The sequence below is a fragment of the Panulirus ornatus genome, chromosome 5 (assembly GCF_036320965.1).
Source record: "Panulirus ornatus isolate Po-2019 chromosome 5, ASM3632096v1, whole genome shotgun sequence".
Lineage (NCBI taxonomy): Eukaryota > Metazoa > Arthropoda > Malacostraca > Decapoda > Palinuridae > Panulirus > Panulirus ornatus.
This window is the reverse complement of record NC_092228.1, coordinates 20,052,503-20,080,164: the sequence shown is the minus strand read 5'-3', so window position 1 is coordinate 20,080,164 and position 27,662 is coordinate 20,052,503. Positions and strand designations below refer to the sequence as shown.

General features: G+C 42.9%; 1 protein-coding gene across 15 annotated transcripts in view; it reads right to left on the bottom strand.

Annotated features, from left to right (window-relative positions):
- Positions 1-27,662, bottom strand: part of LOC139748619 (uncharacterized) — a 448,759-nt gene that overhangs the window by 293,512 nt on the left and 127,585 nt on the right. For 3 of the 15 annotated variants that reach the window (XR_011712784.1, XM_071661790.1, XM_071661792.1), the window contains exon 1: positions 7,246-7,390. The exons of 3 other annotated variants lie outside the window; for them this stretch is intronic. Coding sequence is in view for 6 of the 12 variants with exons in the window: in XM_071661790.1 (XP_071517891.1) it covers positions 7,246-7,264 (19 nt within the window). In the remaining 6 variants the exon portion in view is untranslated. Of the gene's footprint in view, positions 1-7,033; positions 7,154-7,245; positions 7,395-7,547; positions 7,662-8,654; positions 8,674-27,662 lie in introns of those variants that run through there. 9 more of the 15 variants (XM_071661780.1, XM_071661778.1, XM_071661779.1 and 6 more) reach the window with 8 other exon arrangements.

Below are 27,662 nucleotides of genomic sequence, written 5' to 3'. Positions count from 1 at the left end.
ACACTTGCCTCTCATGATCTTTCTTCTCATGCCCAGGTGCATATGCACCAATAATCACCCATCTTTCTCCATCCACTTTCAGTTTTACCCATATCAATCTAGAGTTTACTTTCTTACACTCTATCACATACTCCCACTACTCCTCTTTCAGGAGTAGTGTTACTCCTTCCCTTGCTCTCGTCCTCTCACTAACACCTGACTTAACTCCCAAGACATTCCCAAACCACTCTTCCCCTTTACCCTTAAGCTCCATTTCACTCGAAGCCAAAACATCCAGGTTCCTTTCCCCAAACATACTACCTATCTCTCTTTCTTCTCATCTTGGTTACATCCACACACATTTAGACATCCCAGTCTGAGCCTTCGAGGAGGATGAGCATTCCCCGTGTGACTCCTCGTTTCCCCTTTTAGAAAGTTAAAACACAAGGAGGGGAGGGTTTCTAGCCCCCCCGCTCCCGTCCCTTTAAGTCGCCTTCTACGACACTTGAGGAATGCGTAGGAAGTATTCTTTCTCCCCTATCCCCAGGGATATATATCATAACATTCTTTTATTATACTTAACTGCTGTCTCCCGCGTTAGCAAGGTAGCGCAAGGAAACTGACGAGGAATGGCCCAACCCAACCACATACACACATATATAAATGCCCACACATGTACATGTACGTACATAGACATTTCAATGTATACATATATATACATACACAGATGTATACATATATACACATATACATATCCATACTTGCTGCCTTTATCCATTCCCGTCGCAACCCCACCACACACGAAATAGCATTCCCCCCAACGAGGCAGCAACAGGGACAGCAAAAGGGTCATGATAGTAGTGCCAGCAGACACAAACCAGGATGGCAGTACCAAGGACACAAACCAGGATGGCAGTACCAAGGACAGACTATGATGATGGTGGTGGAAAAGGCAAGCCATAATGGTAATGCCATGAGATATATTAGATATGGAGATGAGACAGACAATTCACCGTCGTCGTGCAGGAAACCTGCCGACCATGATGGTTTTGTCAAGAGACAAATACACCCTAATGATGGTAATGCCAAAAGAATGACCATGATGGAAATGCCAAACAACGGGCCATAATGGTGGTGCCATTAGCAGGTCATGAAGGTAGTGCCAAGGGACAGGTCATGACGGTCGTACCATGAGATAGAAAATTTACCGTGGTACTGTCAAGCGGAATGCTGATCATAATGTCAGTGCCATGCAACAAGTTATGATGGTAGTGCCGAGTGAGAGGTCTTGATGTTAAGAGCCAAGAGAAAGACAGCCTTTTGCCTGCCCCAAGAGTCAGCAAGAATATGGTGGTAGTTAAAGATCATGATGAAAGTGCCAGAAACAGATCACATTGATTGAGCCAGACACAGGCCATGATGGCAGTACCAGCTAACACACTTCATGATGGTATTACCACAAAAATGATCATGATGGTTGAACCAGACATACACGATGGCAGTATCAGCTGACACAGGTCTCAATAATAATGCCAGGCAAACACAAGTACCAGCAAACCCAAGTCATGATGGTATGTCAGGAAACAAAATGTATGGTAGTGCCAAGAGACAGAAATGCCATGTTGGTAGAGCCAGAAGACTGGTCATGATGGTAGCATCCGGAAACAAGGTATGATGGACAAGGTACGATGGAAGTGCTAAACAAGTACAGGCTATGTAGTCTCAGGAGAGACAGGTCGTGATGTCAATGGCAAAAGACAAACTATGATAGTGATGCCAGGAGAAACAGGTTGTGAAGTCAATGTCAAAAGACAAAGTATGATAGTGATGTCAAGAGAAACAGGTCGTGATGTCAATGCTAAAAGACAAAGTACGATAGTGATGCCAGGAGACAAATGAGTCATGATGGTTGTGTAAAGTAAAAACAAGGATGGTAGTGCAATGAATGAAAAAGACGGTAGTACAAGGCAAGATACCATTATGGCATAGCCCACAGATAAAGGTGACAGAATGGACAAAGGTGGCTGTGCACTAGACACACATCATGATGGTGGTGTTAATAGAGACAGACATCAAAGTATAGTATCACCAAACAAGTACTGATGGTGGTACAACACAGACCATGATGGTAGAACCAGGAGACAAGTCATGATGGAATTGCCAAGAAACAGACTGTTTCAAGTGCCAGTACAAATTCAGGTCATGGTGTTACTGTCACAAGAGACAGATCACGACTGCAGAGCCAAGAAACAGATCTTAATGGTAGTACCATCATATACAGCTTAAGATGGTAGCACCAATACATACAGACCATAATGCTTGTACCTGAGGAAACGATTCACGATTTTACTGTCACAAAACTGGATTATAATGGTAATATTAAGAGAGAGAGAGCCGATGACTACACTCCCAAGAGACATCATGATGGTGGTACCAAAGAGTTGTGTCATGATGACACTAGCAAGAGAAACAAGCCATGTTGATAGTGCCCAGTGACTGGTCATGATGGTAGTGCCATGGGACACAGACCATGAGCCTATAAAAAACATAAAATACATATGCAATGGAGAATCAAATTATAAAGTAGCTACAAATTCAGCCATATGAATCGACATCTGCTGAAATAAATTTTGGATGAACAGGTAAATTAAATGTAATCTTTAATGAAATGAATGCTTACAACAGCAAGACTATATGAGGCCTTAGGTGAACATTATTTCAGATAACGACATTAACTCCATTACCAATAAATGAGACTTTCATCTATCTATATCTCTGACACATGCTGTCTCCGTGAACTTCCTCAAGGGAATAGCCACAGCAGGTGAACTTTGGTGCTGCTTTTTGCCCTTACAGTGCCTCACTCTAAACAGGCCACTGGCATAGAGCAACTCTAGTACAGCATTTCCAAAGGCTCCTTCCGAATACTTCTACCTAATGTGTTTACCTAATGTTCCAACCTATTACTACTACGCAATACTCCCACCTATTGTTCTTACTTATAACTACTTTCTTTTTTTTCTATTCAATGCTCTTGCCTAATGTTCCTTCCAATTACTCTATCTAATGCTCTGATCATTTGACAAAAAGCAAGCTTTCATATAGTGCTCACCTAAGGAAAACTAGTTACGAAGAAAAAGTCATGCAAGTTGAGTGTTGTCAAGCGTTATGTGGACAGAATGCCATCAGTATATGTATGGGTAAGGCAAAAGACAGTTACCTAGGTCAGGAGTGTGCAACTTGACAACCACTGAAGTGCTGGCTCACTAACCCTCATAATACCCTGGCAGGTAGTACTGGTAATTAACCTCCCTGGTAAGTGGCTACCTGGCAACTACTACCTACTATTTCATACTAAGGGAAAACAGAACTATTCAAATTTTAAGGTTCAAAGCAACTCATGATACTAAAATACATCCTTAATAATGAGGTACTTATTCTAAAAACACAAACCAACTATAAAATATCTAAACATCACCAGCACTCTCGCAGGGATTATACAAAAGGCTGAAAGGTTGTATCTCTTTAATCCTGCAACCTTGGGCCTGGCCACTGCCGGACCACAGAAAATGCCAGGAAGCATAAACTGACCCCAAGACATACACAATTGATGATCCTACCTCACAGAAAGTCCTTACGGAAGTTCTTTTATCTAATCTTTTTCAGTAAACACCTTTTCAAGCATAGATAATGATTCATGCTTATTAGCACTAGCACCATCTGCACAACTTGGTCTCTTGGATGACACCCTGAAGGGCTAAAATATAGATGAATATATGAAATTAACTGGACTGTTAATTAGCGTGGCTGCAGTATAAAAAATTTTTGGCACCTTTGCACTGCTAACAGATTTATCTATGGTTGTAAGGCCACAGACAGCAAGGAAAACAAACTGAAAACAGCTTTTATTCAACCCAAAATTTCTCATCAAACCTTTAATACCTTCACTTTTACCATCAGAGGCATGACTTTATGCACAGCTTAGTGTGCCACCAAGTTACCCTTGCTCCTCTGATCCAGGATAAGACTGTTTGCAGCCACAGAACTCAAGACCTTTTCATCCTTTAAAACCATGCAAGCCAAGCATGTTTTGAAGATATTCATCCAGTAAGTTTCTCAAGTTCCTCTAATTAAGTAATGCTTCATGCCAGCTGCATCTATAGCAACAATGCAGCCACATCAACACATGCAACAGGTCATAATAGCTTAAAAAATGTGTGAACATGAGTCACTCACATCATGAGCTCCCAACAAAATGTTTTAAGTAACCTTGAAAAATGGTTTATTAAGAAATGCACACTATATTTCTAACTTTGAAAACCGACCTTTCATATTAGCAGGGACCAGAGATGCCAAAGCAATTTCTGAGAAAAATCACCTTTTTGAACATCCACTGCTTTTGGGTGGAAATAAAAAAAAAAGTAGTGGTTTGCGATAAAAATGGTCTGAACTGTTCAGAAGACATTAAAATCATCAAAATATAATCTAAGGCAAACCAAACCTAATAAAAATTTTGTTGGATAAACAAAACAGTAGTGATACCCAAAATCTGGTCTGTATTTTGATGCCAAACTGTCCTAAACTTTCAAAAGTCAAGAAAAGTTCACGACTAAAATTATGCCAAGGAAACCAATAATTCGCGAACAGAAAAATCATATTGCCATGCCATACTATGACTGCTATTTTTTTGTGATCGTATAAACAAGCCAGGCCACATAATTATTTAAGTGTTAATACAACATGGCATGAAAGAACCTACCGTTATGTTAGCCATACAACTTTATGAAACCAATATTTTTTCTTTGAAACAGCTTACAACATGTGTGTTATGTTAGGAATCATGATGATGCTTCAAGTCAGAAGCAGTAATTGGTTCCAAAAAACTAAGTTACTAAGTTTACACCTCAAATTTGATGTTTAGGTTTGTGGTGAAAAATCAAGTTCAATGCATATGACATCAAAAGAATTACCATAAACATTTACAATTCTAGCAGCAGACATATAATGTAAAAACTATATTTCTGTCATCAAAAAGCAAAGCCTACAAGCATTTACAATACTACAGTAACTGCTGCCATTTTAATCAAAATGTAACTTGCATAAAGGCCATCTCATTCCTTAACACAAATCAATGTTACAATTCCTTTAAGCAGCCATAAAACACTGCTTCATGTGCTGTCAGTATCAACAACTTTATCATAAATGTACACTATCAAAAGTTGAAGCCTATGGCCATAAAATGACAAATGGGATTTTCAAACAAGACTGGTATTCTATGTCTACCTCTCCCGAAATGTTGTAAGTAATCAAAGCAAGTAAAAAAATCATACCAATATCTGGAAAAAAAAAAAAAAAAGGCCTAATGTAACCTGATAATACAAGCAAGAAACAAAATTTCATGTTAGTATGACTGAAAACCAATTCCCTGCAGAGAAGTGAAAAATCATAAATGCCAGTTACCTTTTCTTCAAAATGCATTACCCACATATCTGACTCCACTGACAAAAGGCAACTAAATACTAAGTTATGAGAAAATGGTGGGAAATCCGACAAACATCAAGTACAAGATTAAGAGTACCTGCAACAATCCTAATTTACCTATACACGTAAGCCAAGTAGGCACTGATATTTTTCTTCCATTTGGTAAAAACTGAATTTCTGGGAATTCAAAACCTAATGACAGCTGGCACACTAAAAACATTAGATACCACATGAAATCAAATCAATGAAAAAGTAAAGAACATGAATGACAATGCCTTTTTGAAATTTTAACCTACCTATAAGCCTCTTACAATACACTATATAAATAAAAAAAAAAATCAACTTTTCAGTAATACTTTTGAAATATTTTTTTTACCTTCTTATCAAGTTCATTTAATGAGGCTTGAACACTGGATGAATATCATAAGATAAAGATTGCAGCACTTCAAAGTTTACATACAGGTTTGAAATTGTATAAGGTAAACTGCAAGCTCTAATTATTGTCATTAGCACAAAAGTACTACCAAAATGCACACCATATGTGTGATCTTTCAGCACACCAGCAAGTTTTCCACAACTCTACAGTACGTTATATATTCACAAGAAACTGTCTTCACGTCATCAGATCTACAGGGTACTTAAAACTGGTAAATGACAAGATATAAAATCAACTGCAGTACGTACCATTACGTTCAAACCAATTTCACATTATTCAGAACATTAACCTCAAGTAAAACATGATTCTTTCTGACGTGACAGGGTAAACAATCTTCCCTGATGAATCCACAAGGAATCACTTAATGAATTACATCAAAGCTTGACCAACTCAGAATATATTCTAACAACTTTACCCAGCTCAGCTATCCTAATGATCTATTTTTCATTATCTAGCAAATGACTGAAACTACCATATGTCTAAAGAGACAGAAGGTCCGAGAGCAAAATACAATATCACTCCCGCCAACCTTCAGTACATCATTACTAATAAAACGGAAGGTAATAGCTAAATAGCCATAACAAAGCTTTACAATTCATGCATAATTCAACATTTACGTAAGTATTATTAACTTTCTAAATTTTCAGACTTTAAGGTTAGGATGCAATTTTTATCTCTGGGGTTAAAAGTGTTCACTCACTCCTCACCGACAACTGACATTGCCACCTTCCAACGACAGTCATAAAAACTTCCACCAAGCCTACCTAAACAGGCTTGGCAACCTATGCCAAAGCACAACCAAAGGCCAACAACCACAACCCTACAAAGAAAACAGTTTGTGAAAAAAAAAACTTGTCTTACATGCAACTCTTGCACAAACTCAAATAAGTATCAGTTTAGGGTAACCCTATCATTCCAGCAAAATATAATGGACTTCGTCGGTCAACAATTCAAAATGAGTTTCGTAAATTATTCAGTTCTCATCGAACAATCCAAAGTTTATAGTTGCCAACACTGACACGATGCACGGCTGGCACTTTCAGTGGCTAACATATATGTATCAACACTTCGTCTCCCCCAGGTTGGTGTTGGAACAATCACTGTGATCCACTAATATTACGGGAAAACTGCCATTACCGAGCACACTATGTGAGTGTCATCCTCCACGTCGTCACTAGGATGAGTCACCCTGGGCATCTAATGGGCCACACGGGAGCCAAGATGACCCAGGGGAGAACGCTCAACACCACAAATACCAAAATAAGTCACCAACCATTGCATAACACTTCCAGAGTTTCCACAGTCTTTATCACAGAGTTTGTCCAGATTAATTTTCAGGGTAGTCTTACCGACGACAGCAAAGGGCATGATACCCTACAGCAGATGCCCAGCGTGGCACTCGTCGCGGGGGTCGGCGCCGCCCTTTTGACATGCAAGACGCGCAGCCCGCCACCGCTCCTTCAAACGCCCAAGATGGCGGACAAACCCAAAACATTCCCAATTCCACTTTCAAATGCTCATTTTAGGCCAATGCCACATTTCTAAATTCACAATTCACTGATCAAGCGATGCTATATACTTTCTCATTGATCGTTTGACATATGGTTATGACCAACATGACGAACTGTAGGAACAAACGCACGAAACTTACGCAAGCTTCGTGCTCCTTTTCGCCGTGTTCTTCGCAGCTTCTCTCCTCCAGCCCCCACGACTGAGTCGATGGTTCTATCCTAGGAGTGCGCCATCCAAAACCGAATAATATTATCTTGGCGGTTCTTTATGTTTCTCAGTACTAAGGTGGGTATTTCGTGTTATATTATATGATTGTTTTGTATTTGATTTATCGTTCAACTGTAAAGTGCGAAAGTATTTATGGGTGTCGCGTCATGCTATATACGTCGTTGTAGCATGGAAAGCGTAATGCGGGCATGAGAAGTCGTAGGTATCAACTTGCGTGTGCCCATGAATAATTAATTAGCACCCTATATATTCCTCTTCACACCCCTATTTCATAATATTTATATAATGACAAATTTTCCAGCCAACTGATTTCTATAGAAGGGGGGACCAACGAAAGCAGCACGTACGGACCTTGCATATAAATTAGGTACTTAAAAAAGCACAGACGTTCTTCAACCGGCAAAAGCTTGTCCAGAAGTTGATTCTCACTTCTTGCGCTCAACTCAACCCCACCATATGATCACTGGCAGACACGAATGCTCAAATATCTTTAGGCCTAAGCACTTCTAAGTCAAAACAGAAAGCAAATTTTGTTACTAACCCTAAGGGATGTCAAAACTTGGTTGTATTATAGAGGGTCAAAAAATATTTAGAAAAACACGAATCAGACTGCCAGGATAGCTAGTTTTTGCAAGATCTTCCCCGTTAGCTTGGCCTAGTGGGTGTTGCCATATGGCCGGCACTCCCTAACGTTTTGTGCAATATCTTAATTACTGTCGTTGTATGTATCTCCTTAAGAAACATTATTGACTCATAAGAACAAACGGATTTTGATGGAAATTAATAGAAAACCTTGACACAGTCATTACGTAAACGAGAGATAAAATAGGGAGGTGCTTTCGTTAGCCACTGCATGATATGGCAGACATACAGCCTGGCCTAGAAGCCTTCACACAGGGTGGCGCAGAAGTAACACGGTGAAAGCATCCTCCTAATTTAATTCTAAAATTAAGCAAACGCAGTATTTTCTTTGCTGAATATTACTGTAAAACTAATCAGTTCTATGATACAAACATACCCATACGAGGAATTAGTCTCAGTGTTCATGAAATCACAAAATATCGGTCTTGCAATACGATGTGAGGACCAAAACTGTAACCATGGTGAGGTTTTGTTGCTGCGAGAAGCCGGGTTGGCCGCCGTGCTAGGCTGTACAAAAACTGCTACCTCCAGGAGAATGCAAGGCAGGGCGCAGGGCTGGGCGTGAGGTTATGCCGCCGATACTCCACAACAAGCCCCCCTCTTGCCGCCGCACCCACCTTTCTTGCTGTCCTCCTCCACCACCTCCCCCCCTTACCTACCAAACTCTCCTGTGGCCGCCCGGTGGAGGTGCTCACATTAGTATTATTCTTCGTCGGGTTAGCATGTGGCTCACCTCTCATGGAGGTACACTACCCCCTCGCCACTCCAATCATCCTAGCCTTATTTCTGCTACGGTCGGATGGATAATCAAAGGCAAATATCATCTTATTATCACCTTCCACTGACATATTGGGCAGATGTACAATTATTCAAAAGAGGAAAGTTTCTGTTTCTTAACCTAGTTATTAGCTGGGATAACATACAGTTATATAATCAATGGAGTGGCCTATATTCCATGATGATGTCATCATGATCCCAAACCCATAATGACGCTAATGGTTTCGTATCTTCCTATATCGTCCATAAAGAGGTTTAAAACCCACAAACGTTGTGAATCGACTTTATCTCCTCCACTTATCCTCCTGACACTTATTAGCATTCAATTGCCTTTGTAAAGTTTGTGTCAAGATTAAAATCATCGTGCTGACCGTGGTATTCTAAAATATCATGAAAAATATTGCTGGTTGTGTGCGGGTCTGCAGTCACAGGCGAAGAAAAAAAAATATGTATACTTAAAATCGACTATTTAAATACCGCTTCACTTATGTAACTATATTATTTCTGGCTCTTATTTTCTCTGAATGCTACGAAGGGCCCTTTCTTTTGAAGAGCTTTAGATATCAAGTGAATGCTGGACGTCTTTACTTACGATGATCAACATAAAAGATCTACCGGAATTTCTGTTCCTTTCTTGTAGCTATTAATAAATATGTTCAGCCTTCCTAGGTAGCAGTGAGTGGGTCAGACGATTACACATCCCACAAGGAAGCCTTCAACACGTTCATAGCGCTTTAGAATCCCTTGTGCGCTCAATGCTCTACGCTCAGGTTGTGTCCAGTGTCCCACAAGAGACATTTTGAGCTGGTGATCACACACACACACACACCTTCAGCTTTGCCAAGTTATTTTGTATCCATAACTTGAGTTCCCCCTTACTGACTCTCTGTCTCTTTCTCTCTCTCTCTCGTGCAGGCATTACCCACTAGAGTGACTGAGTCCCCAGCTTGGCCAGGCAGCGGGAGCAGGTTCAACGTCCGCCCAGCAGGCTCACAAGGAGCGGGTGTGTGTGCGATATTGTTTGTGTATCAGACTGCTTGTAACCATCTTGCCTAGGGGTGGCCGAGGGGCAGGAGGTGGGCGTGTGGGGCATTAATATCGCCCGGGCGAGTCTACCCGTGGCACTCAGCGATATTTTAAGAGTCGTTTTTACATGGGAAAAAGTAAGCTGGGTCTGTACTGTGGCTTATATGGCGGGGCGTGTGGGACCAAACCTCCTCCTGCCGCGGCACACCCTCCACGTCTTGCCTGCTGGACCAGGCAACGCTCGACAATGATCGTGACGCCTTCAGTTGTGGTAATGGACGACAGGGGGGGGGGAGCAAGGGCAGGAGGGGGCGTATTCCAGTAGCTGGGTGGTGAGAGGAGCTTACTACCTCACGGGGGTCGTGTTCCCTGGAGGTCCAAGGCTGCTGCCACAACTTGCTTCTACTGACATGGGTCACTGAACCGCCTCCCTCACCCACCCACCCACCTACTTACTTACCTACCCTTACCTCACACTCGGCATCACGCTTCCTACTTCAGTGGGGGTCCCCACCTGGCTCTCTGTACGTGGGTGGTGGATCTAACTGGATCTTACTGTACGTGGGAAGTAGATCTAACGGGCTCTTGCTGTACGTGGAAAGTGGATCTAATGGGCTATTGCTGTACGTGGGAAGTGGATCTAATGGGCTATTGCTGTACGTGGGAAGTGGCTCTGACATGAAAAATGGATCTAACTGGCCCTCGCTGTACGTGGGTGGCGGCTCTAACTGGCTCTTGCTGTACGAAGGGGCGGGTCGATCTGGCTTTTACTGTACGTGGGCGATGGATCTAACTGGCTCTTGGTGTGCGTGGGTGGTGGGTCTACGTGGCTCTTGTTGTACTGCTGTACGTGGCGAGTGGGTGTTGCAGTAGGTGGGTGAGGGTTCCCCCACTAGGGTGTTGCTGTACACAGGTGGGTATTCTTAACTAGATGTTACAGTATGTGGGCGGGTGTTCCTATACGTGGGTGGGGCTCTACCTGGGTGTTGTTATAGGTGGTTGAGGGTCCCCACCTGGGTGTTGTGCATGGATGGGGGGTTTCCACTTGAGTGTTGCTGTGAGTAGGTGGGGAATTCCTACGTGGGTGCTGCTGTACTCACTTCTCATGCTCTGGGGTAGGCTGATCCCTTGAACTTGACGCTAAGGTCTAAATTCAAATTCAATTCAAAAAAGATATATATATATATATATATATATATATATATATATATATATATATATATATATATATATATCTTTTTTGAATATATATAATATATATATATATATAATAATATATATATATATATATATTATTATATTCTATTTTTTTTATTATACTTTGTCGCTGTCTCCCACGTTTGCGAGGTAGCGCAAGGAAACAGACGAAAGAAATGGCCCAACCCCCCCCCATACACATGTATATACATACGTCCACACACGCAAATATACATACCTACACCTGTATATATATATATATATATATATATATATATATATATATATATATATATATATATATATATATATATATATATCCAAAGTCTAACTTCATTAATCCATTTTGTTAATATAACAGCATTACAGATTAATAGTATCACATTCTAATTCTAGACATTCTGTAAACTTATTGAATATTAGAAAGGTCAACTATTCTTTTTCAAAACACATCTATAAGTCGTCTTTACATCATATATCGTGTTAAAATCCATGTTTGAGTCGTACTTCTAATAAGGGCATAATCACATCCCTTACGTCTGATATTTCCATGTGTATGGGATCCAACACCTTGATATACCCACCCCTCATCACACCAGTTTTCTTTGATATGGTCTCTCTCTCTCCAATAGCCCATTTTCTCTCGAAATTTCTTATTCAGTATGTTCCATAAACCCCTTACGGATGATGGTCGGCCCCTAAGGTCAACCCTGAGGGCCAAGCCACCTTACTCAATGGTCGTACCGTCGTGGTCAAGGGTCGCACCGTCGTGGTCAAGGGTCGTACCATTGTGGTCAAGGGTCGTACCGTTGTGGTCAAGGGTCGTACCGTTGTGGTCAAGGGTCGTACCGTCGTGGTCAAGGGTCGTACCGTTGTGGTCAAGGGTCGTACCGTTGTGGTCAAGGGTCGTACCGTTGTGGTCAAGGGTCGCACCGTCGTGGTCAAGGGTCGCACCGTCGTGGTCAAGGGTCGTACCATTGTGGTCAAGGGTCGTACCGTTGTGGCAAGGGTCGTACCGTCGTGGTCAAGGGTCGTAGCGTTGTGGTCAAGGGTCGTACCGTTGTGGCAAGGGTCGTACCGTCGTGGTCAAGGGTCGCACCGTCGTGGTCAAGGGTCGTACCGTTGTGGTCAAGGGTCGTACCGTTGTGGCAAGGGTCGTACCGTCGTGGTCAAGGGTCGTACCATTGTGGTCAAGGGTCGTACCGTTGTGGTCAAGGGTCGTACCGTCGTGGTCAAGGGTCGTACCGTTGTGGTCAAGGGTCGTACCGTTGTGGCAAGGGTCGTACCGTCGTGGTCAAGGGTCGTACCGTTGTGGTCAAGGGTCGTACCGTCGTGGTCAAGGGTCGCACCGTTGTGGTCAAGGGTCGTACCGTCATGGTCAAGGGTCGCACCGTTGTGGTCAAGGGTCGCACCGTTGTGGTCAAGGGTCGTACCGTCGTGGTCAAGGGTCGCACCGTCGTTGTCAAGGGTCGTACCGTTGTGGTCAAGGGTCGTACCGTTGTGGTCAAGGGTCGCACTGTTGTGGTCAAGGGTCGTACCGTCGTGGTCAAGGGTCGTACCGTTGTGGTCAAGGGTCGCACTGTTGTGGTCAAGGGTCGTACCGTTGTGGTCAAGGGTCGTACCGTTGTGGCAAGGGTCGTACCGTCGTGGTCAAGGGTCGTACCGTTGTGGTCAAGGGTCGTACCGTCGTGGTCAAGGGTCGCACCGTTGTGGTCAAGGGTCGTACCGTCATGGTCAAGGGTCGCACCGTTGTGGTCAAGGGTCGCACCGTTGTGGTCAAGGGTCGTACCGTCGTGGTCAAGGGTCGCACCGTCGTTGTCAAGGGTCGTACCGTTGTGGTCAAGGGTCGTACCGTTGTGGTCAAGGGTCGCACTGTTGTGGTCAAGGGTCGTACCGTCGTGGTCAAGGGTCGTACCGTTGTGGTCAAGGGTCGCACTGTTGTGGTCAAGGGTCGTACCGTTGTGGTCAAGGGGTGAACGTGATAGCGTTGTTACGTAAGGTAGGGAGGGTGGCCAGCTGCCTTGCTCGCTGAAGTCGATGACACGAGCGTCATACTACTATCGTCATTATCATTATTATCATCATTTGGTTGGTCCAGTGCTTTGGCCGGTCCAATATTGGTTGATCCAGTACCTTGGTTGGTACAGTAACTTTAGCCGGACCAGAGCCTTGGTTGGTCCAGTGCCTCAGTTGGTTCAATGCCTTGGTTGGTCTAGTGTCTTGGCTGGTTCAGTTCTTTGGTTGGTCCAGTTACTTGGTTAGTCCAATTCCTTGATTGGTCCAGTACCTTGGTTGGTTTCGTACCATGGTTGGTCCAGTACTTTGGTTAGGCTTATACCATGGTTTGTACTGTATTATGACTGGCCCAGTACCATGGTTGGTACTGCATTATGACTGGTCCAATACCATGGTTGGTACTGCATTATGACTGGCCCAATACCATGGTTGGTACTGCATTATGACTGGTCCAATACCATGGTTGGTACTGCATTATGACTGGTCCAATACCATGGTTGGTACTGCATTATGACTGGTCCAATACCATGGTTGGTACTGCATTATGACTGGTCCAATACCATGGTTGGTTCTGCATTATGATTGGTCCAATACCATGGTTGGTTCTGCATTATGATTGGTGCAATACCATGGTTGGTACTGCATTATGACTGGTCCAATACCATGGTTGGTACTGCATTATGACTGGTCCAATACCATGGTTGGTACTGCATTATGACTGGTCCAATACCATGGTTGGTTCTGCATTATGATTGGTCCAATACCATGGTTGGTACTGCATTATGACTGGTCCAATACCATGGTTGGTACTGCATTATGACTGGTCCAATACCATGGTTGGTTCTGCATTATGATTGGGTCCAATACCATGGTTGGTACTGCATTATGACTGGTCCAATACCATGGTGGTACTGCATTATGACTGGTCCCAATACCATGGTTGGTACCTGCATTATGATTGGTCCAATACATGGTTGGTACTGCATTATGACTGGCCAATACCATGGTTGGTACTTGCATTATGATTGGTCCAATACCATGGTTGGTTCTGCATTATGATTGGGTCCAATACCATGGTTGGTACTGCATTATCGGACTGGTCCAATACCATGGGTTGGTACTGCATTATGACTTGGTCTAATACCATGGTTGGTACTGCATTATGACTTGGTCCCAAGTACCATGGTTGGTACTTGCATTATGATCTGGTCCAATACCATGGTTGGTACTGCATTATGATTGGTCTCTGGTAGCGTCTGGTATGCGTTATGACTGGTCCAATACCATGGTTGGTACTTGCCTTATGACTGGTCCAATACCCTGGTTGGTACTAGCATTATGACTTGGTCAATACCATGGTTGGTACTGCATTATGACTTGGCCCCCAATACCATGGTTGGTACTGCATTATGACTGGTCCAATACCATGGTTGGTACTGCATTATGACTGGTCCAATACCATAGTTGGTACTGCATTATGACTGGTCCAATACCATGGTTGGTACTGCATTATGACTGGTCCAATACCATGGTTGGTACTGCATTATGACTGGCCCAATACCATGGTTGGTACTGCATTATGACTGGTCCAATACCATAGTTGGTACTGCATTATGACTGGTCCAATACCATGGTTGGTACTGCATTATGACTGGTCCAATACCATGGTTGGTACTGCATTATGACTGGTCCAATACCATGGTTGGTACTGCATTATGACTGGTCCAATACCATAGTTGGTACTGCATTATGACTGGCCCAATACCATGGTTGGTACTGCATTATGACTGGTCCAATACCATAGTTGGTACTGCATTATGATTGGTGCAATACCATGGTTGGTACTGCATTATGATTAGTCCAATACCATGGTTGGTACTGCATTATGACTGGTCCAATACCATGGTTGGTACTGCATTATGACTGGCCCAATACCATGGTTGGTACTGCATTATGACTGGTCCAATACCATAGTTGGTACTGCATTATGATTGGTCCAATACCATGGTTGGTACTGCATTATGATTAGTCCAATACCATGGTTGGTACTGCATTATGATTGGTGCAATACCTGTGTTAGTCCAGTATTTGTGCTGTGTTAGTACGATTGTTAGTCCAGTACTTTGCATGACCTAGTATCTTGGTAGGTCAAGTATTTGGGTTGGCCCGATACTTGGAGCAGTACGTTGGCTGGTGCAATACCTTTGTTGGTACGGTACCTTGCTTGGCTGGTGCAACACCATGGTTGGTTGTATTACCTTAGGTGGTGCAGCAAGGGGTCAGATGGGAACCATTATTATCCATAGCCTCACCACAGAGCAGCTGGGGGGTGGACGAACCACATAATCTTCATTTCCTAGGCTATGTTGACGGTTCTAGTCTGAACTTTTATTTACCTCATCACGTAAGATTAAAAACTAATCTTTAAATACAATAACCAGATATATATATATATATATATATATATATATATATATATATATATATATATATATATATATATATATATATATATATATAAGAGAAAGTAATAAAGCGGCTGGGCGGAAACAGTATCGTCTGATTTAGAGGCGATGTGTCTTTTCTTTTTTTTTCGGCTAACGTTCGAACGCTACCTTGCCGGCACCTCAAGGCCTTCGAAGCGTCCATGGACGACAAAGCCAAATCATCCACGACTGTACTAGGGAGAACGTCAGGCTGAGCGTTATGGACGCTCCACGTCGGATGCGTAGCCACTGACTGGTTCATTTCTAAAAGTGTCTTGCAAACTGGTTTGAAATTAGTGTCAGCAGAGGAGGAGGAGGAGGCAGAGCGCGTACCCCGACAGCGTCTGTTGCTGATCTCGATTCCACGTTGGTGATGGTGTACAATGCTTGACCTCTTGACTAAGACGGTACGGCCCTTGGCGACGGTACGGACTATAATGGAGTCGTAGCGCCGTGCTTCAGTGGGGGTGAAGATAAATATCATGAGATAAGTCGAGTGTCAGACCAATGTGTTACCCTGGGGTATAGATCACCCTCCCAAGCCTTGCCTACGAACGGATTCGACCCATTTCCAAAGAAACCTCTCTTAAGTCTGCTGGTCTTGCGTGCGATTGTCATTACTGCAACACACACACACACACACACACACACACACACTGTCACAAAGACTATATATATATATATATATATATATATATATATATATATATATATATATATATATATATATATACATATATATATATATTTTTTTTGCTTTGTCGCTGTCTCCCGCGTTTGCGAGGTAGCGCAAGGAAACAGACGAAAGAAATGGCCCAACCCACCCCCATACACATGTATATACATACGTCCACACACGCAAATATACATACCTACACAGCTTTCCATGGTTTACCCCAGACGCTTCACATGCCTTGATTCAATCCACTGACAGCACGTCAACCCCGGTATACCACATCGCTCCAATTCACTCTATTCTTTGCCCTCCTTTCACCCTCCTGCATGTTCAGGCCCCGATCACACAAAATCTTTTCACCCCATCTTTCCACCTCCAATTTGGTCTCCCTCTTCTCCTCGTTCCCTCCACCTCCGACACATATATCCTCTTGGTCAATCTTTCCTCACTCATTCTCTCCATGTGCCCGAACCATTTCAAAACACCCTCTTCTGCTCTCTCAACCACGCTCTTTTTATTTCCACACATCTCTCTTACCCTTACATTACTTACTCGATCAAACCACCTCACACCACACATTGTCCTCAAACATCTCATTTCCAGCACATCCATCCTCCTTCGCACAACTCTATCCATAGCCCACGCCTCGCAACCATACAACATTGTTGGAACCACTATTCCTTCAAACATACCCATTTTTGCTTTCCGAGATAATGTTCTCGACTTCCACACATTCTTCAAGGCTCCCAGAATTTTCGCCCCCTCCCCTACCCTATGATCCACTTCCGCTTCCATGGTTCCATCCGCTGCCAGATCCACTCCCAGATATCTAAAACACTTCACTTCCTCCAGTTTTTCTCCATTCAAACTCACCTCCCAATTGACTTGACCCTCAACCCTACTGTACCTAATAACCTTGCTCTTATTCACATTTACTCTTAACTTTCTTCTTTCACACACTTTACCAAACTCAGTCACCAGCTTCTGCAGTTTCTCACATGAATCAGCCACCAGCGCTGTATCATCAGCGAACAACAACTGACTCACTTCCCATGCTCTCTCATCCCCAACAGACTTCATACTTGCCCCTCTTTCCAAAACTCTTGCATTCACCTCCCTAACCACCCCATCCATAAACAAATTAAACAACCATGGAGACATCACACACCCCTGCCGCAAACCTACATTCACTGAGAACCAATCACTTTCCTCTCTTCCTACACGTACACATGCCTTACATCCTCGATAAAAACTTTTCACTGCTTCTAACAACTTGCCTCCCACAGCATATATTCTTAATACCTTCCACAGAGCATATATATATATATATATATATATATATATATATATATATATATATATATATATATCCTGGAAATCCTCCCCTCTCGTTTTTTTTAATTTTCCAAAAGAAGGAACAGAGAAGGGGGCCAGTGAGGATATTCCCCTCCTCTGTTCTTAACGCTACCTTGCTAATCCGGGAAATGGCGAATAGTATGAAAGATATATATATATATATATATATATATATATATATATATATATATATATATATATATATATATATATATATATATATATATATATATATATATATAAAAGCTTTGCGGAAGATGAAAGCCGGCAAGGCAGCAGGTTTGGATGGTATTGCAGTGGAATTTATCAAAAAAGGGGGTGACTGTATTGTGGACTGGTTGGTAAGGTTATTTCATGTATGTATGACTCATGGTGAGGTGCCTGAGGATTGGCGGAATGCGTGTATAGTGCCATTGTACAAAGGCAAAGGGGATAAGAGTGAGTGCTCAAATTACAGAGGTATACGTTTGTTGAGTATTCCTGGTAAATTATATGGGAGGGTATTGATTGAGAGGGTGAAAGCATGTACAGAGCATCGGGATTGGGGAAGAGCAGTGTGGTTTCAGAAGTGGTAGAGGATGTGTGGATCAGGTGTTTGCTTTAAAGAATGTATGTGAGAAATACTTAGAAAAGCAAATGGATTTGTATGTAGCATTTATGGATCTGGAGAAGGCATATGATAGAGTTGATAGAGATGCTCTGTGGAAGGTATTAAGAGTATATGGTGTGGGAGGAAAGTTGTTAGAAGCAGTGAAAAGTTTTTATCGAGGATGTAAGGCATCTGTACATGTAGGAAGAGAGGAAAGTGATTGGTTCTCAGTGAATAGGTTTGCGGCAGGGGTGTGATGTCTCCATGGTTGTTTAATTTGTTTATGGATGGGGTTGTTAGGGAGGTGAATGCAAGAGTTTTGGAAAGAGGGGCAAGTATGAAGTCTGTTGTGGATGAGAGAGCTTGGGAAGTGAGTCAGTTGTTGTTCGCTGATGATACAGCGCTGGTGGCTGATTCATGTGAGAAACTGCAGAAGCTGGTGACTGAGTTTGGTAAAGTGTGTGAAAGAAGAAATTTAAGAGTAAATGTGAATAAGAGCAAGGTTATTAGGTACAGTAGGGTTGAGGGTCAAGTCAACTGGGAGGTAAGTTTGAATGGAGAAAAACTGGAGGAAGTGAAGTGTTTTAGATATCTGGGAGTGGATCTGGCAGCGGATGGAACCATGGAAGCGGAAGTGAATCATAGGGTGGGGGAGGGGGCGAAAATCCTGGGAGCCTTGAAGAATGTGTGGAAGTCGAGAACATTATCTCGGAAAGCAAAAATGGGTATGTTTGAAGGAATAGTGGTTCCAACAATGTTGTATGGTTGCGAGGCGTGGGCTATGGATAGAGTTGTGCGAAGGAGGATGGATGTGCTGGAAATGAGATGTTTGAGGACAATGTGTGGTGTGAGGTGGTTTGATCGAGTAAGTAATGTAAGGGTAAGAGAGATGTGTGGAAATAAAAAGAGCGTGGTTGAGAGAGCAGAAGAGGGTGTTTTGAAATGGTTTGGGCACATGGAGAGAATGAGTGAGGAAAGATTGACCAAGAGGATATATGTGTCGGAGGTGGAGGGAACGAGGAGAAGTGGGAGACCAAATTGGAGGTGGAAAGATGGAGTGAAAAAGATTTTGAGTGATCGGGGCCTGAACATGCAGGAGGGTGAAAGGCGGGCAAGGAATAGAGTGAATTGGATCGATGTGGTATACCGGGGTTGACGTGCTGTCAGTGGATTGAATCAGGGCATGTGAAGCGTCTGGGGTAAACCATGGAAAGTTGTGTGGGACCTGGATGTGGAAAGGGAGCTGTGGTTTCGGGCATTATTGCGTGACAGCTGGGGACTGAGTGCGAACGAATGGGGCCTTTGTTGTCTTTTCCTAGTGCTACCTCGCACACATGAGGGGGGGAGGGGGATGGTATTCCATGTGTGGCGAGGTGGCGATGGGAATGAATAGGGGCAGGCAGTGTGAATTGTGTGCATGGGTATATATGTATGTGTCTGTGTGTGTATATATATATGTGTACATTGAGATGTATAGGTATGTATATTTGCGGGTGTGGGCATGTGTGTGTGTACATTGTGTATGGGGGTGGGTTGTGCCATTTCTTTCGTCTGTTTCCTTGCGCTACCTCGCAAACGCGGGAGACAGCGACAAAGCAAAATAATAAAATACAAATATATATATATATATATATATATATATATATATATATATATATATATATATATATATATATATATCATGACAAGTCCTGAGTAAAAAGACAAGTAGGTAGTTTGCATGGGTAATAGAGGATGTGAGTATAAGTATGGGTAAGTCTACGGTGGATGTGTCAGTAAAGACAGGTGAGTAGGTCTTCATGTACACACATAACTGTTTCAGTACTTACAAATCAATCATGTAGTTGTCAGTGGTATAAGTGGGTGTAAGGAAATATACATGGGTGTTTGTAAGTATAGACAGGTGCTTCAGTAAATATATTTAGGTATTAGGTCAACCAACATCAACAAAAGTGCGATACACAAATACATGATGTCTTAGTGACTATACACCACACTAAATGTTTACGAATGCCATTCAATATACAGGGGTGGTGGTGGGAGGTATATACGGAGGTGCCCATGAATACACATGATAAACATGGCTGTACCACTGAATCTCCTGGGACCAGATAGTGGAAAATCAATCAATAAAGCTATTTTCCACGGGGCAAATGAAACACGATAAGTTCCCAAGTGCACTTTCGTGTAATAATCACATCATCAGGGGAGACACAAGAGAGAAATCTAAGTCAGTTGATATACATCGAAGAGACGAAGCTAGGACGCCATTTGGTAACCATACGTTTCGATGGAAAACAATATAGATAAGGGAGTTCTAAAGCAACTTTCAAAGCAATTTTCTGCTTGCATGGTTCTATGGGACAGGAAAAGCAGAGATGTATAGGAGGTTTCCGAGTAGCCTCCCTTGCCTATGTGGTTGGGACGGGTAGCAACAGCGCATGCGTGAATAAGTAGATATGGAGGGCAGTGATGACACGATTAAAGGGTTCATCGCTGCTCTAATATGTGTGAGAGAGTTGGCTTTTTTTTTTGCCCGAGGGAACTGGTAGCTCTGTCCGTATGCGTGGGGGAGGGAGCGACTTAGTTTAGGTTATAAACGGAAGGGAGTTTAGTCAATTCGCACAGAATCCCTCGTGTCGTACGACGAAGAGACGTAAGGCTTCACAGCACAGCTGTACGACCCTTGCCTTACGTCTGATGGCCTGGCCAGTGAGAGTTAGGTCCTCTCACACAGTCCAAGTGCCTGAGGAGCATCTTATACTTAGCGTATATGACTTTCCACAATAATCTTGCACACATCTTTTTCTATTCCTTGTTCAATTCATTTACGAGTTGATCCACCTGTGCAACGACGAGCATTGCTGATAGCAGGTAAAAGCAAGAAGTGTAAGGAAGCAAATTAGGGCAGGAAATGGACAAATAATCATAAACTCGTATTTCCGCGACTCTATGATCCATGTTTACTTGTCTTGCCTTCATTCTGGTCGCTTTGAGGAATCTGCTGTAAATTAGCGGTAAAGCTGCGAACAGCTGCGGTGAACTAGCAACGGCAAGAACATCAACAGGTTTAGCAGATACACAGCAGATGTATTTTCCGGATAACCCGTTGGTCATAGGCAATAAACGAAGTGGGCTCAAGTTGAACGCCTGAGCGCAATCCACAGGTGAGGTAGCCTTCCAATACATCATTCCCGTACATACACGCCATGATGGCGATCTAAGGGGAAACTTAGACCATGGAAGGAGGTCTGGGGGGACAACACAGGTGATGGAGGGCAGTAGCTGGGTCCACACACCCACCTGCTTTCTAAAAATGAGAGCAACGTGGCCAGGTGTTTCAGTCCCCCCGTGAGAGCTGCGTCCGGAATATAAACAAGGCCGTGTACTGTTGGAAAGTCTCTCTAGCTCACAGCTGCCGTAATGAAAGGGGTCATGGTTTGCTTTACCTTCTGTTTCCCATGTACCTCAAACATCTCCCCATATGTTTAAAAAAAAAAAAGAAAGAATAAAAAGCGTCCTCCCTCCCTAGTCAAGCTTATTTACTTATTTTGGGGAGGAGGAGCAATGCATTACAGTGGCTTCCACATGTCTACGAAAGAAGCTATTTAATGTTATATAATAATACTAATAATAGTAATAATGATAATAATAATAATAATAATGATAATGATAATAATAATAATAATAATAATAATAATAATAATAATAATAATGATATTATTATCATTATTCTCATTATCATTATTATTATTATTATTATTATTATTATTATTATTATCATTATTATAATAGGTTCAATTATCTCAATAACAAACTCTTTTAGGTTTATGGACTTCGCTATAACTCCTTTATGGAGACAAGGGAAGGTTAGGGGTTCAACTGTGCCTTTTGTTAAGTAGAATTCGGGTTTGGCGACTTCGGTGTATCTTCGTTTATAATGACATACGGAGGAGCGCAAGTGCCTATTGATAAGAATCTAAGGTGAGTTCAATGGTTTATCAACGATGAACCAAGAAATTCCAGAGAGAGAGAGAGAGAGAGAGAGAGAGAGAGAGAGAGAGAGAGAGAGAGAGAGAGAGAGAGAGAGAGAGAGTGCGTTAGGGTAACAGATGAGTGCTAAGTTAGGGTAACTGAGATGAGTGCTAAGTTAGGGTAACTGAGATGAGTGCTAAGTTAGGGTAACTGAGATGAGTGCTAAGTTAGGGTAACTGAGATGAGTGCTAAGTTAGGGTAACTGAGATGAGTGCTAAGTTAGGGTAACTGAGATGAGTGCTAAGTTAGGGTAACTGAGATGAGTGCTAAGTAAGGGTAACTGAGATGAGTGCTAAGAGAGAGAGAGAGAGAGAGAGAGAGAGAGAGAGAGAGAGAGAGAGAGAGAGAGAGAGAGAGAGTAATCAACTTGTTCTGTTGAACACAAAACAACACAGACTTGCTAAGAAATAAACGGCATATTCACTGTATTTTCTTTTTTTTTTTTTTCAAACAGACGACAGACAGAACTGTGATAAAAAGAATAGATCAAGTCAAAAGTCAGGTCATCATACCCAAATGGCGTCCCGCTGAGTTCGAGCTTAAAAACGCAGTAATTGAATTATATTTAGTAATGCAGGAATCTTCTTACTGAGAGACGCTAAGCAGAAAGTTTGGCTAGAATAAAGTGCTACGTTAGGAGATAAGCGAGTAAGTAGATTAGGGTAGAGGACAGGGGTGAGGATAACTGATATATGTGCTAGGTTAGGATAACTGGGATATGTGCTAAGTAAGGATAACTGGGATATGTGCTAAGTTAGGATAACTGGGATATGTGCTAAGTTAGGATAACTGGGATATGTGCTAAGTTAGGATAACTGGGATATGTGCTAAGTTAGGATGACTGGGATATGTGCTAATAAGGATAACTGGGATATGTGCTAAGTTAGGATAACTGGGATATGTGCTAAGTAAGGATAACTGGGATATGTGCTAAGTAAGGATAACTGGGATATGTGCTAAGTTAGGATGACTGGGATATGTGCTAAGTAAGGATAACTGGGATATGTGCTAAGTTAGGATAACTGGGATATGTGCTAAGTAAGGATAACTGGGATATGTGCTAAGTTAGGATAACTGGGATATGTGCTAAGTTAGGATAACTGGGATATGTGCTAAGTAAGGATAACTGGGATATGTGCTAAGTTAGGATGACTGGGATATGTGCTAAGTAAGGATAACTGGGATATGTGCTAAGTTAGGATAACTGGGATATGTGCTAAGTTAGGATGACTGGGATATGTGCTAAGTTAGGATAACTGGGATATGTGCTAAGTTAGGATAACTGGGATATGTGCTAAGTAAGGATAACTGGGATATGTGCTAAGTAAGGATAACTGGGATATGTGCTAAGTTAGGGTACCTGGGATATGTGCTAAGTTAGGATAACTGGGATATGTGCTAAGTTAGGATAATTGGGATACGTGCTAAGTTAGGATAACTGGGATATGTGCTAAGTTAGGATAACTGGGATATCTAAGTTAGGATAACAGATATGTGCTAAGTTAGACAAATGAATACGTGCTAGGTTAGAATAACTGAAATGAGTGCTAAGTTAGGATAAATGAGATGAATGCTAAGTTAGGGTAACTGAAATGAGTGCTAAGTAAGGGTAATTGAGATGAAGGCTAAGTTAGGGTAACTGAAATGAGTGCTAAGTTAGGGTAATTGAGATCAGTGCTTAGTAAGGGTAACTGAGATGATTGCTAAGTTAGGGTAACTCAGATGAGCGCTAAGTTAGGGTAACTGAGATGAGTGCTAAGTTAGGGTAACTGAGATGAGTGCTAAGTAAGGGTAACTGAGATGAGTGCTAAGTAAGGGTAACTGAGATGAGTGCTAAGTTAGGGTAACTGAGATGAGTGCTAAGTAAGGGTAACTGAGATGAGTGCTAAGTTAGGGTAACTGAAATGAGTGCTAAGTTAAGGTAACTGAGACGAGTGCTAAATTAGGGTTACTGAGATGAGTGCTAAGTTAGGGTAAATGAAATGAGTGCTAAGTAAGGGTAATTGAGATGAGTGCTAAGTTAGGGTAACTGAGATGAGTGCTAGGTTAGGGTAACTGAGATGAGTGCTAGGTTAGGGTAACTGAGATGAGTGCTAAGTAAGGGTAACTGAGATGAGTGCTAAGTAAGGGTAACTGAGGTGAGTGCTAAGTTAGGGTAACTGAGATGAGTGCTAAGTTAGGGTAACTGAGATGAGTGCTAAGTTAGGGTAAATGAGATGAATGCTAAGTTAGGGTAACTCAGATGAGTGCTAAGTTAGGGTAACTGAAATGAGTGCTAAGTTAGGGTAACTGAGACGAGTGCTAAATTAGGGTAACTGAGATGAGTGCTAAGTTAGGGTAAATGAAATGAGTGCTAAGTAAGGGTAACTGAGATGAGTGCTAAGTTAGGGTAACAGATGAGTGCTAGGTTAGGGTAACTGAGATGAGTGCTAAGTTAGGGTAACTGAGATGAGTGCTAAGTAAGGGTAACTGAGATGAGTGCTAAGTAAGGGTAACCGAGGTGAGTGCTAAGTTAGGGTAACTGAGATGAGTGCTAAGTTAGGGTAACTGAGATGAGTGCTAAGTTAGGGTAACTGAGATGAGTGCTAAGTTAGGGTAACTGAGATGAGTGCTAAGTTAGGGTAACTGAGATGAGTGCTAAGTACGGGTAACTGAGATGAGTGCTAAGTTAGGGTAACTGAGATGGGTGTTAAGTTAGGGTAACTGAGATGAGTGCTAAGTACGGGTAACTGAGATGAGTGCTAAGTTAGGGTAACTCAGATGAGTGCTAAGTTAGGGTAACTCAGATGAGTGCTAAGTTAGGGTAGCTGAGATGAAAGCTAAGTTAGTCTGGTAAAACGAAGTATGGACAAAGTATAGTTAACGAGTCGGTTGGCTGAGTGAGAGATGTGAGCGCTCTGAAAATCTGTTACTTGGTTAAGGTAAAGAAGATAAGTGTAGAAGACCTGATGAACAGGTTAGTTGAGGTGAGGGAAGTGGGAGCAACTAGGAGCCTCCCCCCCCCCCCCCTTCCCTTCCCCCAGTCAACGGGTTTGGTTATGGTAGGAAGTTTTAAGAGTTTGGAGACCAGATCAACAGGTTAGGTTTTTAAGCCAAGAGTAATAACATGCAGACACAGGCAACAGTAGCGTACACAGTTACGAAGGAAGAGTCCAGATGCGTTAAGATACTGCAATGAATAATAGCGCTGGGTTAGAATAAAGACATCGCAATCTCTGAGCTAAGTTAGTGCATCTGACCACTGGCTAAGTAAGGATAAGAGATCTAAGCGCTCCGTTAAGATAGCGTATCTGATCACTGGCCAGAGATAAAGGCGCTGAGTGGCAGGTTTGGCAACTAAAACGTATGAGATGATAGGCTTGCGGGGGCCGGCGCGCTACGGCGAGACCTGTTGTGGTGTTTAGCAAGGCGGGCGGGCGGGATTAAGGAGTGCGTTCGGACATATCCTACCAACACCCACGGGCTGTGTCTGCATCCTCTGCGGGCTGGCTGGCTGCTAGGGACCCCAGGGTACAGCCCTGGCTGGCCACAACTCCACCCTAAAGTTCCTGCAGGGACTGGCTGGCTGGCTGGCTGGGTGGGCAAGCGTCGGGAGGGAGTGGAAGGGCGACTTGTCTCGGTCCTGGGCCGGGTTGTCAGCTTTGCGTGCTTGCGGTTGATCGAGCACGTTGAAGATAATGATATGATGTATGGAGAGAGAGAGAGAGAGGGAAGGGGTGTGTGTGTGTGTGGGGAGAGGAGGAGGGGGGTGAAGTGAGGCCCAGCCAACCCTACACTTACCCAACCGTGCGAGAGGATCCCCGTGGTGCACACTGGACGAGACAATATTTATAAGCGCTCGCCCGTCTAGCAATTAACTTTCATCGTATTCCAGCAGCGACTCCTGCCCACACCAGACGGGAGGGAGGCTAGGTTAGGCTGGCGTCTCCCAGTACCACACATGACCGCCAGAGGCGCTCCCTGTCTACCCCGGCCAGTTGGCAATTAATGTATTAAAGTACATTAACCAACTGGTTCCTACAGTTTACATTATTACCCTACATGTCCGCTTCGGGAGTAGCGTATTATGTCACCCGGCCGTCTTGTGTGATACGCAGCATTCAAAACGCAAGAAAAATAGCGAACCAAAAACATGAAAATTTTAAGATTGGTTTTAGCATAGGAATTGCTCGTTTGAGACTGGTATGACGATTATCGTATCAAGAAATTATTTTATAAGACTTAGAGTATGACAATGATGACGGGATGAAGACATCTTTATGTTGGAACTATACACAAACGTGAGATTGCAACTCTCTTCACACACACATATAATAATAATAATAATGCATGAACAAGTAATTGCACACAAAGAAGTGTCTGTATATCTGCCTAATTACCTATTCGCGCCATACAAGGGGGGAGTTCAATACTGATGGAGGCGGGGCTCCATTATGTCCATATCCTTACACCAAGCTATAAAGACATCCGACATGTTCAAAAACCTTTAATTATATATTTTCCCTTTCCTACTGATAATTCAACTGCATTTTCCTTCATGAAACACGAGGCAATAATACGAGAGAATTAGCCAGACACGCAAAGAAAAGAAAAAAAAAAAGAAAAATCGCCAGATAATAAAACATCAAACTACAGCTGCGTCAGAACACGCCGACTGTGTGCAGACCTAACAACACCCAACCCCTCACGCCCACAGCATTTTCCACAGCTTCGAACTCAGCTAAATTCAGTCGTGTAACCTCTTCAGAACGACGGTACGACCCCTGCGTGATGGACATGGTCTCCCACCTGATCCTTCAGAGTCAACCTAACCATGGGTCGTACGGCCGCCATGCTCGAGTCGTACCACCGTGCTCCAGGGTCGTACTGCAAGGTGACCCCAGGGTCGTACTAAGGGGATCAAGGACGTAGCGTCGTGCTTAAAGGGTCGTATCTCGTGTCAAGGGTCGTAACGCCGTGCTCGAGACATACTTCCGCAGTCTAGGGTCGTGCAGTCGTGCTCAAGGGGTCGTACAGTCGTCCTCAAGGGGTCGTGCAGTCGTGCTCAAGGGGTCGTACAGTCGTGCTCATGACGTCAAAACTAGACAATTTTTCTTATCTGCGTTTTCACCCATTTGGCGGCGGGAATTCAGCACCGTCGCTATTCTAAGAATAAATGTGATTTTGAACACTGGACCTCCCCGTGGACTCATTGTGTATTCATGGAAGTCGTTAAATGTGCATTGC